General features: G+C 39.9%; 2 protein-coding genes across 3 annotated transcripts; both read right to left on the reverse strand.

Annotated features, from left to right (window-relative positions):
* Positions 1-4,523: 4,523 nt before the first annotated feature.
* On the reverse strand, positions 4,524-8,773 carry klhl23 (kelch-like family member 23). 2 transcript variants are annotated; one of them, XM_085136222.1, is made up of 4 exons: positions 7,898-8,770; positions 6,428-7,657; positions 5,317-5,469; positions 4,524-5,237 (listed from the first exon to the last, which is right to left on the reverse strand). In XM_085136222.1, the coding sequence occupies exons 2-4, from the start codon at positions 7,650-7,652 to the stop codon at positions 4,927-4,929; spliced, it is 1,689 nt and encodes a 562-aa protein (XP_084992348.1). In that variant the 5' UTR covers positions 7,653-7,657; positions 7,898-8,770; the 3' UTR covers positions 4,524-4,926. The 2 variants fall into 2 exon arrangements, with proteins under 2 accessions (XP_084992348.1, XP_084992349.1); XM_085136223.1 differs by having other exon boundaries at positions 6,428-8,773.
* A 1,894-nt stretch (positions 8,774-10,667) lies between these two features.
* phgdh (phosphoglycerate dehydrogenase) lies at positions 10,668-16,276 on the reverse strand. The gene is made up of 12 exons (XM_085136224.1): positions 16,017-16,276; positions 14,690-14,841; positions 14,537-14,602; positions 14,384-14,438; positions 14,097-14,195; positions 13,878-14,010; positions 13,638-13,786; positions 13,387-13,539; positions 12,433-12,571; positions 12,049-12,176; positions 11,732-11,954; positions 10,668-11,045 (listed from the first exon to the last, which is right to left on the reverse strand). Exons 1-12 carry the CDS (start codon positions 16,152-16,154, stop codon positions 10,891-10,893), a joined length of 1,590 nt encoding a protein of 529 aa, XP_084992350.1. The 5' UTR covers positions 16,155-16,276; the 3' UTR covers positions 10,668-10,890.
* Positions 16,277-17,680: the final 1,404 nt, after the last annotated feature.

The raw sequence follows: 17,680 nt of genomic DNA on the forward strand, positions 1-17,680 counted from the left end.
GAGGGATTGATCTAATGTGGTGGCAGAGGCTATATCGAGACTAATGTGATCTATTAGATAGTTTCTGTATTGGCTAGAATTAAGATTATTTTTATTTTTCCAGTTCATGAGGACCGTTTTCTTGGCGATGCATAGGGCAATAAAAACCATGTGGACTGTATTAATTTCTGTAGTGACATCATCCAAATTTCCCAACAAGCATACTAAAGGGGAGGTTGGAATTTTACATTTCAGACACTTTGATAAGTCCTCACATATCTCGTGCCAAAACTTCTGCACTGGTGGACAGAACCAAAGAGCGTGGATGTAACTGTCTGGTGTATTGCCTTGACAGTGTGAGCAGTTGTTGGCGGATGTAAAGCCCATCTTAAACATTCGATGACCTGTATAGTGCACTCTATGCAGTATTTTGTATTGTATTAATTGCAGATTGGGATTTTTAATAAATTTAAAGGTTTTTAAGCAAATCTGAGACCAGACGTTTTGGTCTAAGCTGACTGATAAATCTGCTTCCCACTTTGCAATAGGAAGGGATATTGATTCATCTATTTTAGAAAGTGTTCTGTATATTTTAGATAATAGTTTGGGGGATTTAAGAGTAAGAAATTGAACCACACTTGGTGGTGTTTGTAATTCAACTTGACTGAGGTTAAATTTCTTTTTTACTATGGATTTAATTTGTTGATATTCTAAAAATCTTTTCTTGTTGATCCCATATTGTGTAACTAGTCTGTCAAATGGAATAAATTCTGTTCCCTCTAATATATGTTCTAAGTATTTAATTCCTTTACAACTCCATTCTGGGAAATTAATCATATTTTTGTTTTGTAATATGTCAGGGTTATTCCAGATAGGTGTACGTTTGCATGGGATTAATGAAGACTCCGTTATTTTTAGAAACTCCCACCATGCTGACAGAGAAAAGCTGATGTTGATGCTTTTAAAGCATTCATGTCTTTTGATGTTTGAGCTAATAAATGGTAGGTCTGAAATCTCTAGATCATTGCATAGTGCCTGTTCAACATCTAGCCAGGGCTCATCTAAGAGGGTACATTTTAACCATTCTGAGATGAACTGAAGCCTGTTGGCTAAGAAGTATTGGTGAAAGTTAGGCAGATCTAGTCCTCCTCTATCCTTGGTTCTTTGTAGCGTTTTTAAGCTGATGCGCGGGGGTTTATCTTTCCAAAGGAATTTAGAAATATGTGAATCCAGAGATCTGAACCAATCTTGTGATGGTTTGTTAGGGATCATTAAAAATAAGTAATTTATTTTTGGCAAGATCATCATTTTTATAGTGGCGACCCTTCCCATGAGTGATATGGGTAGAGATTTCCATCTAGTCAGATCGCCTTCTACTTTCTTTAGAAGTGGGATGTGGTTTAATTTAATTAAGTCTGAAAGCTTAGGAGAAACAATAATACCTAAATATTTAATATTTCCAGATTGTAGTGGGGCAGAAGATGAATTGTGGAAGGAGCAGTTAATGGGAAGAACTGTAGATTTTGGCCAGTTAATTGAATAGTCTGAAACTCTTGAAAACCAGTTTATTAGAGTAATTACCTCAGAGAGGTTGATTTGTGAGTTTTGCAGAAAAAAGCAACACATCATCTGCATAGAGACTGATTTTATGTTCTACGTTATTACATTTTATGCCCTTAATTGTTGTAGCCTGTCTAAGTGCTGCTGCTAGAGGTTCGATAAAAATTGCAAAAAGTGAAGGGGAGAGTGGGCATCCCTGTCTGGTGCCCCTCAGGAGACAAAAGCTGGAGGATGTCTGGTCATTTGTTCTGATACGAGCTGTTGGGGAATTGTATAATATTCTTATCCAATTTATGAAAGAGTTTCCAAAACCAAATTTGTGTAAAGTTGCAAATAAAAATTTCCAGTTAACTCTGTCAAATGCTTTTTCTGCATCTAGAGATAATATTATGGTTTCAATGTTTTTATTGTATGAGTAGTCTATTAAATTAAGAAATCTACGAGTATTTGTTGAGGAGTGCCGACCTTTTATGAAACCAGTTTGGTCAGGATGAATTAAGAGGGGGGTTATTTTCTCTAATCTCTTTGAGAGAGCTTTGCAGATTATTTTAAGGTCTACATTTATAAGGGATATTGGACGATAACTTGAGGGAAATAAAGGGTCTTTTCCTGGTTTTAGCAGGAGACTAATGTTAGCAGAATTCATATTTGGTGGTAGTCTGCCATTTTTCTTGATTTCCTGCAACATTCCATGGAATACTGGTGCCAAAATTGTCCAGAATTCTTTGTAGAATTCTGCAGGAAAGCCGTCTGGACCTGGAGCTTTATTAATGGGCATACTTATCAGGGCTTCCTGGAGTTCACCTGGCGTCAGTGGCGAATCCAGTGCCATTGCTTGACTGTCTAGTAATTTTGGAAGAGTTACGTTGTCAAGAAACAAATCAATTTCATTTTTAGACGGGTTTATTTGTGGTGAATATAAAGTTTCATAGAAATCCCTAAAAATCTTGTTTATTCTTCCAGGGTCATATATTGTGTTCCCTGATAAATCTTTAGTGGCACATATAGTTGTTTTTTCTTTATTTATTTTTAACTGGTTTGCTAGAAATCGACCTGGTTTGTTACTGTGTTCAAAATTCTGCAAGCGAAGTCTTTGTACAAGGAATTGTGTTTTTCTATTAATAATTTCATTTAATTCTAGTTTTGTTTTGCATATTTTGTTCATTATTTCTTGATCTTGGTGGAACGCGTAGGCTTCTTCTAAGGATTTGATGGTTTTTTCTAATTCCTGAATATTTTTGTTTTCTTCTTTCTTTTTGTGTGATGAGAAAGAAATTATTTTACCTCTCATCACAGCTTTTCCTGCTTCCCATAGAACAGAAGCAGATGTTCCGGGAGTGTCATTAAAGTCTAAATATGAAGTCCATTCCTTTTTAAAATATTTAATAAAGTCTTCATCTTTAAGTAGTGATGTGTTAAATCTCCAGTTTTTACTTGGCGTAGTATTATTCTTGTGTATTAGTGTTAAAGATACAGGAGCATGATCGCTGACAGCTATAGGGTGAATCTCAGTGTCTGAAATGTCACTCAGCAGTGAGCTGCTGACCAAAAAATAATCCAGACGAGAGTAGGAGTGATGAACATGTGAGAAGAAAGTATATTCCTTACTGTTGGGGTGAAGGGAGCGCCATGCATCGCAAAGGCCATAGTCGCTCATATACTGTTTGATTATATTTGTGGATTGCCAATTGCGCTGAGTTCCTGTTGTGTTGAGCCTATCCATTTCTTCATTTAGTCCAAGGTTGAGGTCGCCTCCAAGAATGAGTGTGCAATCAAGGTGTTCAGAGAGTGCACTAAAAAATCCGTGGAAGAATGAGGGTTCATCAACATTTGGACCATATATACTTACAATACATAGTTTTTTGTTCAATATTGATAGTTTAATAATTAGAAATCTACCCTCTGGATCCATAACTGTATCAAGTACTGTAAAATTAACATTTTTATGTATTAAAATTGCTACTCCTCTTTGTCTAGAATTATAACAAGCTGCAAACACATTAGGAAACTCAGGTGTTTTAAGTTCGTTTAAACCTGTAACAGGTCTGTGAGTTTCTTGTAATAAAACAACATCTGCCTGTAGTTTTTTAAGCTGGTAAATAATAAAATACTGTGGAGGTGACTGTGGAGGCCCATTTGAATACAGTGAGCTCACTGTCAAGTCAGGAAACCAGTTTGAGATGATTTCAGTTTTGTAACATGGAGTTTTATCCTGCTGGAAGCAGCCATCAGAAGATGGGTACACTGTGGTCATAAAGGGATGGACATGGTCAGCAACAATACTCAGGAAGACTGTGGTGAATAAACAATGTTCATTTGCTACTAAGAAGTTGAAAGTGTGCCAAAACCATATTCCTCATACTGTAAGACCCCAATCCTGAACCTTTGTTACAAGGCAGGATGGAGCCGTGCTTTCATGTTGTTTTTGCCGAATTCCTTTCATCCAAATGTTGCAGCAGAAATCAAGACTCATCAGACTAAGCAGCATTTTTCAGTCTTGTATTGTTCAAATTTTGGTGAGTCTGTTTGTACTGTAGCCTGTTTCCTGTTCTTAGCTGACAGGGGTGGCACGCAGTCTGGTCTTCTGCTGCCAAGTTAGCCCCGCTTTAAGTGGTTATTTGAGTTACTGTTGCCTTCCTATCAGCTCAAAGCAGTCTGGTCATTCTGTCTTGGATCAGTTATTTCAACTTGCGAACTGCCACTCAGTGGACATCTTCTCTCTCTAAACCCTAGTGATAGCTATCTGGGAAAAACCCAGTAGATTAGCAGTTTGTGAAATGCCAACAACCATGCCACATTCAAAGTCACTTAAATCACCTTTCATCCCCATTCAGTTTGAACTTCACAGGATCATCTTGAACATGTTTACATGCTTAAATGCAATGAGTTGCTGCTATGTGACTGGTTATTTAATATTTCTGTTAATAAACAGTTTAACAGATATAACAAATGAAGTGCCAAATAAATTTCTTAAGTCCATAAAATTCACTGAACTCAAAGAGAACTTTATTAGCATTTTAGTACTTTATTTAATCAAGGTACAACCTAGTACACCTCTACTAATAGAGGTCTATTTGTAGTGTGATTTTTTAAACAATACTTATTAGATTATAAAATGTCATCTTCTCTTTTTTTGCATTTCTTTTCAGTCTATTTTAAACAAACAATCAAACAAACAAAAAACGCTCAACATGAGGCCCCTGAGTTTTGTATGAAAAGCTGGTATTCATCACTATATTCACAGTTTGGCAAATAGCTTCCTAAAGGATCTGGTGCAGGCTGACATGCTGTGAGATAAATATGAAGTGTGGAATATTAGCTCTCTTCAGAGGAGTCACTGTTAGATCAATTTGGCACAAAATAATCAGTAAACAAAAATTTGTGTCACTAAACACCATAAACACAAATACAGCCATGTGACCTGGTCGGGCTGGGGAGAGTCCCCACTATCTCCCACGAGTCCAGCTCAGGGTTATATTTCTCGATGCTTTGAAGGTAAGTCCCTTTGGAGTACGAGTATCCACCTGTTACGTAAATACAACCATTTATTACCACGGCCCCACACTCCATCCTCCTCTCCTTCATCACCGATATCGGTCTCCACTCGTCTCTCTCTGTGTCGTAGCAGTCGGCAATCGTCGTCTGTCCACCCACCACATACAGCTTGTTGTTGAGAGACACAGAACACAGCCCGTACTCTGAAATGAGAGGAGTTCACCTTAGAAAACAGCATTTAATATACTCATGCTTCTGTTTGGTCTGCTTTAGCACGCATACCTGGATGGGGACTTATTGTAATGATGCTCCACTCGTTGACATCTGGTCTGTACACCTGTGTTTTTTCATAGGTGCAGCTTCCTCTGTAGCCATAATGACCTCCGGTTACATAGATTTTATCTCCCATTACACACGCAGTAGCATTTCCTACACCTTCAAAGAAAACAGAGATCATAAGCATCACTTGAACAGTCCAAACTGTCTATCACGTAAAAAAGATGATACCTTAAGTATGTGTTTTATCACTTCATTCATACAAAGTTATATATATATGCACAGTGCAAAGGCACAGTTCACCCAAAATCAAAATTACATGTTTTTCCTCTGGCCTGTAGTGCCATTTATCCATCTGGATCATTTTGGTGTGAGTTGTTCAGATTAGTAGATATCAGCTCTATCAAATTCTGTTTTTTCTTTAATAAAATGGAAATAAATGGCACTTGACATCTGGTTATCAAAGCACTGTTTGGAAAAACTCAGCAGCTTTTGCAGAAACTGTGGCCTAGTCGTTCAAAAATCTGCAAATCTTGTTTCAAGCAGTTTCAGTTATGAACTGCTCTATTATTTGCTAAGCTATACCCCCACAATTCATCTAACCATGCTGAAAAGCATGAGTTTGTAACAGTGTGACACTATCTAAACATTAATGGTGTCTCCTTCTGCTGAGCTGTAATGTTAGCTGCCTGCTCACTCCCTTTGGGTGGTGGATATTAATGTGAACTCTGTCGGCTTGTTGTTCTGTGCAGAACATATAATAAATAGCTGCTACCATAAATGGTATGAGTCACATAAATGATTGTCAATGATACTGTTAAAAAAACATATAATGACATTTGATTTTAATGCTCATCCTTGAACTTAGAAACAACAAGTTCCATGTATGAGCTGCTCAGGAGCTTTCAGTCAAAAATCACATGATCTTCATCAGCAGATGGTATTATGACCATGTGTTTTAAACAACAGCTTTTCATCCTATAAGAAGCCCATAAAGAACTCATACAACTCCACTAAATGGACCTTGTGGTAAAACTGCTTTCTCTGCCTTCATTTATTCATATCCTGCTCATCATTTCAGCCCTGGAGATAACACAATCCCAGTATTTCAGCATACCTTGGATCATTTTGGCCACAGGGAACCATTTCTTTTTTAAAGGATCATAAAATTCGGTGTCTCGTTCTGGAGCTCCTCCCCGGTAGCCTCCGATGGCATAGATGCAGCCGTGCAACGCAACAGAGCAATGGTAGTACCTGGCTGTAATCATGGGGCAGCCCTCAGTCCATTCATCACAGTCACAGTTATAAATTGAAACAGTGTCCAGGGCCTCAACAGTGTTTGTCTTGTAGCCACCTGTCACATAGATATTTGCACCAAGTAAACTGACGCTGTAGCTCTCTCTTGCATGGTTGGGCATGTCCTTTCCTTGCACCCATGTGTTGCTGATAGGATCCCAGATGTGGACTTCACAAAGAGGGTGCCAATAGTACCCTCCAATGATATACATGTTGGCAGACATTTTTCTAGCCGCAGGTATCTCTTTTCCATTTGACCTTAAAGCCTGGATGATTATAGATTTCAATTTCCCATCATTCTTCTTTAAGTATTGTCTATACACGTCTAACGTGGTCTTAAAGTAAATCTCATCCAGATCCAGATGGATGGAGTGTAGCATAATTGATACGTGGTGTATGCGATTATCTAAGTCATGGTTTACCCACGTGGCGACAGCATCTATCAACACTTCATCTTTCTGCACAGTGAGGCTCTGTACAGCCAAGACTTCTCTTATCTTCTCAGGGTGCAGATCTAGAAACTCCTCCTGCCGAATGAGCTCCGGGAACCTGCTCAGCATCACTCTGCGTGCCTCCCTCTCCAGCCCAGGGCACAGGTGCAGCTCAGCGAAAGCGTGCATGCCCAGGCAGTTGTCCACATCCAGGAGGCGAATGAGAAACTCCTCACATGCTTGCTTCACAGGAACGAACTGCAGCAGGTCTGCAGCCTCCAGTAGGCTCTGTACGTTGCTCTCAGTAATGCACACCTGAGCAGTGTACACATAGTCCACCAGAGCACCCAGCACCCCGTAGTCTATGCCGCTCAGTTTGATGACGCTGTTTGATCTCTCCTTCATGTCAGCTGTGAACATGACTTTGAAATAGGAGCTGCGGGCTGACAGCAGCGCCTTGTGGCAGTGAAACACCTGTCCCGACTCGCCACACTGCAGAGCGACATCGGTAAACAGCCCGCTAATGTAGAAGTGCCTGAGCGCATCCAGGAGCTCTGCCGGATGGTCACCATCACAGAAGTCATATGTGTAGATTTCGGCTTGTTTATGTGACATAATACCTAGAAAAGAGAGATGGAGAAAGTGTGTGTCTAATGTAACCCAAACACACACACACACACACACACACGCACACACACACACACACACACACACACAGTGGGCTGGCGAACATCAAAGCAATACCGAGGCGTCACATTCCCATTTATAATTAATTGCAGTGTGACTGGTCATAGAAGAGTCTTCGCATTCACGCTTTAATCCATGTATCCAAGCAGAGATGCTGCTTGATTACCACTCACCCTATTTCCATGAATGACTCGAGCTTTTTTTTTCTGTCTCTCCTTCCACACTGTCCTCAAGCTCTCCTGTCTCCACCACACATGAGCCTCAATTTAGCTCACGCAGGACAGACGCAGGACAGTCGCAGGCAGGCAGCTCGATCCTATTTTGGTATTTGTGAGCAGCGTCCATAACCCCCTCCTCCTCCTCTCTTCTCCTCTCCTCTGCTCTGTAGTCTCAAACAGCGGGTCCTTGACAAAACTCCTTCAGAGGAATCACCCAACCCCACCGTTTTCTCTCAGAGTCTAAATATAACCTCCATCCATCCACAGTCTCGTGACGCGCTCACGAACGGCACATTTTCTGTGCACCCAGCAGGCGCAAACAGAATACAAATAGTATACAAATGAGCGTCGCTTTTTACTAGGGCGCAAGAAGGAGAAAGGGAAGACGACGACGAAGAAGAAGTCATTGCACTGGTCCATTCATGTGTTCACCATTCTTGGCGTTGCCATGGTATTCTGAACCCAATTCGAGTGCGGTAAAGGCTTTAGCTAATCCTAACGAGGATTAACAGCACAAGGCTGCAGAGACGGAATATGTGTTAATCTCAGCAAATGATATATAATGAAAAATATTACTGCATTAGAACTAAAGTAATAACAGAGCCTTTGTAAAACCTTTTTTTTTTTAAAGACAGATTGTTTTTTGTGCCCCATAACAAGCCGCCTGGGTTTACAAAGCAACAGAGAGGACTGTCACTGCTGTTACCTGAGAGTTTAACGCTTAATGCTGAATTAAAGGGGACAGCGGTGCAGACTGGACTCAATGCATAACTTAATGGCTAAGTGACAGAGATTTGACTGGCAACTGTTTTGCATAAATGTTCATAAAAAAGTTACCTTCCGTGAGACATGCTGTTTCTTTTCTTTTTAGTCCAATGAAGGATTTTATTCATGAATTTATTCTATCGTTTAACTGTTGTTAAAATGAGCCCTGCGACGGTCCCACTCAGTATTTTCTGAATGTTTAACTTATAAATCAAACGAATGAAGTTGATAAAACAACCAACTGTGGTAAAATATCTAATTAAACTTTCAAAATGAATCGAACTTTGTCTTTTGTTACAACATCATAACATTTTATGTAACACAGTAGTAAGTCTGTGTGAACGGGTGAAATTGTTTAATTTTATATTAACGTGCAAAAAAACTTGAGCTAACTTCTTTATAGTTTGCTTCCAATGAGCCAGACTTGTAATTTTGTTTCAGGTGGTCTTAGGGGATAGCTCTCTGGGCTTTCTGAAGGCCCTTTGCACATTGGCTGCTTTGTCACTTATTGTCAGTCCAGCTCTTGTACCTCACAATTTTCATAGGGATTTTTTGTTTTTTTTGTTTTGTTAAGCACTTTAACATTGATATATGAATCATTCAAGCATAAAAAGCCACATTAATTAAGGGATGAACCAGTGTTGTGTCTACACATAACAGACAACTTAGCAAAGAACCAATAATAAATTGTATCTTTAGCCACTTTATCGTACAAACACCTAATTTGTTCCTTTAGTTGAATCTATGAAAAATTCCATCACAGTTTGACAGGCATTGCAACAACAGCATGATTTCTAAAGAGCTGTTAGACAAAAAAAAGGCATATCTCAGCATGCCATTCACTGTGTCTTTAATAAAAATTAAGAAACTGGACAAGCAAAGGACAAACAAAAGCTTGCAGGCCTAAAAAAATCAAACCCTGTGTTCAGCAGATGAACAGTATCTAAAAGTCATGTTCTTAAGAAAGAAGGGGGGGGGGCAGCAAAGACCTGACACAGGACCTGAGAGATGCTTAAGGTCCTAAAGTTTATCCATCTACTGGTGACATTTGAAATCGTCTCAAGGTGGCTGTCAAGAAGTCGTTCTTAAGGAAGGGAAATGAGGAAGAAAAGCCTGAGGTATGCAAAATTACACAAAAACTTTACTGAAAATCAGTGACAACAGGTCGTTAAAGAGTGAACAATCCTAATGTGAAATGCTTGTTTCAAATCCATCATCCAATATATGGATGCAGAAGAAGGACTGTTGTATCTGACATTTACCACAAGCCATAGCGCTTTGCTGTGGATTAAACAGATTGCTGTGTAGGCTGGACTAACTGCATGACTGATTAGGCAGCGGACACAGATTGAATTAAGTTTTTCATGCAACGATTCCACAGATTCCATTATTTCATCTCTTTATTTATTTATTGTTAAAAATACACTACTGTGGCATCCACTGTGGTTTTCTGGGAGGATGGAGTAAAATATATCTTTGCTTAAGGATTCAGAGAACTGAGCATATGCACTGCATGTGGTAGGACTCATATTTTCTGAAGGTCTACAGAAAATATAAGTGAATGCCTATTTCTGGCTACTCTGTTTTGAGACAATGAGCTGAAATGTATTCTTATTTAGAAGTGGAAAGTAGTGAGATGAGATGATCTAAAGTGAGTGAGATTTCCATGATGCCACAGGAACAGATTTACATGTGAAAAAAGTTGTGTTGTTGCTTGCTTGCTACAACACATGTGTTGTGCAGCCCTTTACTGTGTAATCTTACCAAATATTAACAACAGTGGGGCAAAAAAAACCCCATAGAACCGACACAAATCACACATTGAACATTTTAATAGAGGAATTATTGAAGGGCTGTCGTACTGAACTCGAGCTGTGTAGTGAAGTATTTTTAAAATCTAAAAGTATAAGGCGTTCATATTAGAAAGTCTTCTTTAAAAGGATCACACAACAAACTGAGCAGCGTACAACGGACATTTTTATTTAATTTCTACTTCTACAAGTTAATAAAAACATCTAAACACTGGAATGTTATAAAATGCAGGTTTTAAACTGCAACTTCTGAACAAGTTGTTAGCTGTAAACACAAAGACCGGATCATTTATATTAGGCGCTCCTGAAAATGTTACAGATCTCACATCCTGAATGCTATTCAGTGCCTCTGTAAGTGCTTTGCGCTGTCATTTAAAAGCTGAGCTGCGCTGCATCCTTCACCACGGAGTTCAAGGCACTGAGGTCTCTCAAGAGAGAGGACACCCCCACACAATACCACAGATCCCCAGAGCGGTCTGCAGGAGCACTGAAAGACTCAATCTCCACTCCCTCTGTGGCCAACACTCCTAAACAAAGAACAATTGAAGAGAGAAAATAGGTGTGGATGGAAAGAAAAGAAACATTGGTGAAGGGTACAATTTAGTTCTCATAACTCAGGGCCAGCTTTCATCTAAATTCAAACTCAAAACCAAATGTGCGTAAAGAAGCAGTTGAGGAAAAACAACAAGAATGCATGCTTTGTTTTCAGACATACATTTTAACAGACGTGCAAACTATCTACCACCAACCTAAACTTTCCATTTAATTGTTCTGAAGTGAGAAACAATTTTGTTACTGCCTTAGCCTCCAAAACTGATGGAACTAATGGAAGTCATAAATTAATTTGTAAAAGACTGAAAAGAAACTTTTCTCAGTTACTGATTGTGAATGTTGAATATACATATAAATATACAATGAGGGAGAGTTTGTGCATTCTTTCTATTGTCCAGCAGGTGGCGACTCTATTGCACTACTGGGTTGGACCTGCTTTTTCTCTCTCTTAATACTTTGTTGCATGGATTCAAACAGGTGCTGAAACAAACCAATATTGATATGATAGAATTGCACAGTTGCTACAGATTTGTTGGCAGCACATCTGCGCTTCCACCATGTCCCAAAGCTGCTCTGAGATTTGATGACTGTGGAGGCCATTTGTGTACAGTGAAATCTTTTATATTCACAGATTATAGTTTTGATGTATACATTTTCTTACCAGCCAGTGAGGACAGGAGTTGAGGATTCGCAGGGGCCTTAAAGAACAGCAGATTTCCAGTGAGAGAGATGGGTTGTCTGAACACGCTGTTGCACAGCTCCAGGAGGACAGGCGCTCCACCTTGAACTGAACCGCTGGCTTTGTAGCTGCAGCCATTGGCCGCAATCTCCACCTTACACACGCCTTCAGCGGCCCCGGCAGATGCACAGTGTGCCTGGTAAACCTGAAGAAGTTGAGATAAAGGAAAAATATTTATTTGACATATATTCCACTTGTTTTTCTCATGTTTTATTTGCCTGAATAAATTGACGGTGTACCGTGATTCCGGTTTCCTTAGCTAAGCTCAGCACGTTGATGAGGTTCGGGCAACATCCTGATTCATGATTGAGTAAACCCACCAGCACAGCTGAAGTCATGTAACCAGTGGAGGACTTCATGCAATCCCCTGGTTTGTCAAGCAGAGTGCAAAAAGCTTTTAATTACAGGCAAAATATTTTAAAGTAAAACTGTTTTAGAAAAAAAAAAAGACAAAAGAAATTACACAGAAATGATATTCCTATAATAGCTTCTAAAACCACACAACTGATTGGACAGTTTCACTGTGACACCAGCAGAGGGAGGAAAAACTGCTTCCTAGTATTTTTCCTTCCTCTCCTTGAGGTCGCTTGGTTACAGGAAACTGGTTAAACCAGAAATGTTACCTTGTGTAGTTATTTGAACGTGACTGAATGGTTTCTTAGACGCGCTGAAAGACTGAAGAACAGATCCAACGGCTTCTCCGAGTTTAATCAGTTGCTGCGACTCCTGGGAGAACGTGCTAGCCAAGACCTGAGCATTTACCTGCATAAGGAGAACAGTTTAAAATCTGTTACAAAATCATTCTTTTTTCTTTTTTAAAAAAAAAAAAGAGGTTATAATTATTTATTTTTTAAACAATTTTTTTTTACCAATACCCTCCAAATGTGATCAAACTGGACTATCTACTGATACTGTTTCCTGCTCAGTCTCTGTTTCTTTGTATGTATCACCACTGTTTGCTTTATGTTTTTTGTACAAAACAAACAATAAAATATATCCGTTTTAAAGCTCCAGATGACCAATGTGCAGCTGTCATATTCAAAATAAACTGCAGCACTGACGGCACATGGAGTAAAAGAAATAAAGAAAAATTTAACTCACAAATTTCCGAGACTGACAGTTTTCTGCGAGCATTGCTCGCTTGTCTTATTTCCAGAAACAGTGCTGCAGTTTTATTTTTTATATTCTTCACAGCTTTATAATCATCTGCTTATCTGATAATACTTGACATATTCTGCTGTCCATTGTGTGCAGATGAAAAGTGAAATGATGCATCAAATTCCCACTTTATGGTAAGTGTGGACAGAACCCGAAGCAGAAAGCCTGGCTTAACAAAGAAAGCTAATAACCACAGTCTGTAAAACAGTCCACTACTTCCTGTACAGATAACTGTGGGTATGAAGTCTGATTTGTTGATAGTGATGCTTTTGAAGCTTGAGACTATTTAGGCTTCTTTAGCAATTCATTTTACACAAATCCACCAAACAATCACTTCAGTAGCCCTTTAGCAAATTTATAACTCTGGTCTGAGGAGTTATTTTTTAAACACAGCATTAAGAAGAGGATGTAGGACTTACTGCTCCAACCAGGTTCTTTCCCTTCACCATGTCCACGATCTGCAGGGCAATGTCCTCCCCACAGCGAGCCTGAGCCTCCTTCGTACTGGCTCCCAGGTGAGGGCAGCTGATGACATTGGGATGCTCCACCAGTGAGTGGTTCTTAGGTGGCTCCTGTAGCCAAAAACATAAAGACAATGGGAAATTAAACAACAACATCTCTTTATTTAATAAAAAAAAAGTCAATCAATCAATTTGACAAAAAGAAAAACCTCCACAAAGACGTCAAGGCCTGCTCCTCCACACTGTCCAGACTCCAAGGCTCTGAGCAGAGCCTCCTCATCGATGATGCCCCCTCTTGCACAGTTCACAACCTTCACGCCTTTCTTGCATTTGGCAAAGCTTTCATCGTTAAGCAGACCTTGGGAACATCAAAGAGAAATTCCACATCTTGCTGATGGACTTTGCGCCACCGTTATAATCGACCGACATATGATTGGTGTTTAGCTCACCAACAGTAGAGGGCAACAGGGGAGTGTGGACAGTGATGTAGTCACATTGGGGCCAGAGCTGCTCCAGAGACATCTGTTCCACTCCCCAGCTCGCTGACACCTCTGGAGGAGTGATTGGATCATAGCCAATAGTCTGTTAAGGAGAAAACAACCTGTCATCTTTTTATGTCTGTTTATTTTAAATATCACAGTAACTGTGAGCAGATATTGTATGCTGACCTTCATGCCAAATGACTGCATCCTCGAGGCGACCTCCTTTCCTATTCTTCCAAGTCCGACTATTCCGAGCACTTTGCCGTACAGCTCTGCGCCCATGAACTGAAAAATCGGAAGCAAAACAATGACCCACCTCCAAAAATCTCAAAGTACACAGATCCAAGTGTCCCATCTGATTATTCACAACTGAGTGGACAATGGAGCCAACCATGCAACAGTAATAGCTTGATGCTCCCAGTGCAAACAGCCGTTCAAACGGCACACTGGAGAGCAAGCGAAAATGCTTTTACCTTCTTGCGATCCCAGTTTCCTTGCTTCATTGACATCGCTGCTTGTGGCACGTTTCTAAAAACAGATCAACGTAATAATGGAATATTACTGCACTTCAATTAGAACCACAGAGCTTCTCGGCAATTGTTCAGAAATGACATGACTCGTCTTGCCTTGAGAGGCTCATGAGCAGAGCACACGTCAGCTCAGCAGCACTGATCGTGTTGCCACTCGGCGTGCTGCAGAAAAACACAGTTATAAAGTAAAGTCAGTGGTATACTGGAACTGCACAATGAAGAAAATCTGCATTTAAACTGGAGGCTTACTTCATGACAATAATGCCCTTTTTGGTGGCGGCAGGAACATCTACGTTGTCCACACCGGTCCCAGCTCTTCCAATAATTTTGAGATTATTAGCAGCACTGACAACATCAGCTGTTACCTTGGTTGCAGATCTAACCACGAGGCCATCATAGTCCTGAGATGCAGAAAAAAGCAGAGCTGTTTTAAATACACCCAATAGTTCACACAGAGTCAATGGGTGTCAGTTATTTTGAGCAGCATAAAAACTGTGAACCAGTCAAAACTCCTATGCCAGGATATGATATACTTACCAAATAATTCTCATTAATTCCTCATTTCTAACACTGATCTTTGGCCTGTTTTATGCCAAATGATTTACCTCTGTCCAACCAGAAGTGTTACAAGACAGGTTATAGTGGTTTTTTCCCCCTGATACAATGTAACATGGATTTCTATAGTTTCCCATTGCCAGGGGGACACCTGTTAACCATGCAAATAACTTTTTTCCACAATAAAATGTGATTTTATCTCTCTGTCTGTGTCATGTCATGACATGACACAGACTTTGTTGGTCAAAGCTTGGAGAAGGTGTTGTTTCAGGTGCCGAGTTCTGGGTTTGAATCTGCCCCAAGACCATTCGCTGTGTCTTTTCCCTGCTCTCAGATTTCCCTCTCTTCTTTCCAGAGAGAAATAGGCTAAAATACATTTTTAAATATAAATACATTTTGGACTATGGGGGCTCCAAAAGGCTCACAGCCCCAGGGTGTACAATAATGTTAAGACACCCCTGCAGGGGCCTGTCATTTAGGGCACCAGAAGTTTTAGAGCCAGCCCTGTACAGTCCATTCAGCTTGTATGAGAACAGCTCATCATTTCCAATCTGACAAATTGAATTTGTTCAAATATTCTTAGACATACACACATTGGCTCTGTGGAGAAAATGTGGGATTAATGGAATAGTTTGGGTTGGGGGTAGAATTGGAATCAATGGCCGACCGATGCACTTGCAGCAGATAGGAGGTCTGACCGTGCGGCAATAGTCACAACACTACGAATGAGTTGCATCAGCTTCACAATGGGCGGTACTAACCGAATAAATCAGTTTTTAACTGGCTGTCGGGATCATTTAATTACACGTGTCAGGTTGAATTGTGTTACGGAATAAAAAATGCCGGCTGCTAGTCCGCAAAAACTTTTTTTAGGCGTGCTGGGGCACATGCGTACCAATTAGAGCGAAAGCGGCTTTAGACTAAACTTTATAGAAACCTGCTTGGTAGGAAGAAAAAAATAAACCCGACAGCGGGTGCATGTGAAGAAATTACGCAATATAACGCAGAGTGCCATTACTACCTTTATCTCCGCGATTAATTCATCCTTAGTCATGTTCTGCTTCTCCGTGACTCGGATGCCATTTTCCTCCAGAATCGCCTTGCAGCGAGGGTCGACACTTTCACTAATCAGCACGGTTTTGATGGAGATCGGGGCCATCTTGGTGTTTTCTCTGCGCGTCGCTCGCTGGTGGGCCACCGGTGGGTGCTGAGTGATCTGGGAGAAGAGATGGATGGATGGATCGGGGAGTTGCTTTTTTTTTTCTTTTTTTTTCCTTCTGTCGGTTTTGAATGGTCGTCTCTGATTTAAGACGCCCCCTTTCTACGTGGATCCGCCTGCAGCTCTCAAAGCATAGAAAGTCAAATCCGAACAATGCATACTGGAAATCCTGGAAATGGCCTGCATTCAAAATAAAAGTGCAGAAGTACTCTAACTGAGGCTAATACTGGCTTTTGGTTTGTAAGACTACACGTAGTGCTGGTTCAAGGTTAGCAACAGCCTCCTGTTAAAATGGATCAGCGTTATTTATTATTTTGCATATTTGTCACACATACATGTAAATACAAAAAGCAGTTTTTAAACCATAATTCAAATTACTAAGTGAAAAAAAGCTATTCCTAAACCTGATAACTACTTGTGCCACTTCTGCAGCAAGAACACTTTTGTGATAACTGGTAATGAGTCTTTCACGTTTCACATGGAGGAATTTTGGCCCACTCTTCTTTGCAGAAATGCTTTAACTGAGCCACAGTGGGAGAGTTTAAGGTCAGGTCAAAGCATCTCAATCTTCCATCTAACCTTCCTTTTATTTTTTGGGGGACATTCAGTAGTGGACTTGCTGGTGTGCTTCATATCACTGTCCTGCCACAGGCTATCACACTACCACCACCATGCTGATGTGATGTTTTGTTTTGTTTTTAAATGAAATGCTGTATTAGTTTTATGTCAGATTTAACGGGACTCAAAGCTTCATAAAAAGTAAACTCATAAGGTTTCTTTTGGTGAATGTGAGATGAGCCTTTGTGTTCTTTTTGCTCAGCGGTGAGTTTCTCTTTGGAGTTCTCCCATGGATGATATTTTTTACCCAGTCTCTTTCTTATTATTGAATAATGAATGCCGACTTTAACAGAGGCAGGTGAGGCCTGCAGTTGAGTTATTTTATGTCCTCCTGGAGTCATGTCATGGAAGCACCTGAAACAACAGAACGCAGTCATTTGGAGTAATTTCCATTTCCATTTTCAGACGGATAGATGTCAATGACTTTGTTTCTCAGCTGTTTCTTTAGATTTTGAGAGCTTTTAGCCTTCTTCACGTTGTCAGACAGGTTCTATTTAAGTGATTTTTGGATTCAACAAGTCTGGCAGCGATAAGGCTTTGTATTAGCTAATGAAGCTTAACTTTCCAAAATCAATGGTTTATCACAGTTAATTCATTATTCCTTTTCACATAGGGCCAGGCTTGTAAACTTTTTTCCCTTGATAAATGAAATCCTCATTTAAAAAATTCTATTTACTTGGATTTTATTTGGATAGGGTGTTTTATTTTGTACATACTTTTATTTGTCAACTTGAGATTTTCTTTAACTGATTGCTAGCTTTTATTTTATATGATGGGATAGGATATATTTCCTTTATGGCAAAGATGGAAAATGCTTTTGTTAGAGCAGTTAAAAACTAAGACAAACA

This window comes from Neolamprologus multifasciatus, chromosome 16 (genome assembly GCF_963576455.1).
Source record: "Neolamprologus multifasciatus chromosome 16, fNeoMul1.2, whole genome shotgun sequence".
Classification (NCBI taxonomy): Eukaryota; Metazoa; Chordata; class Actinopteri; order Cichliformes; family Cichlidae; genus Neolamprologus; species Neolamprologus multifasciatus.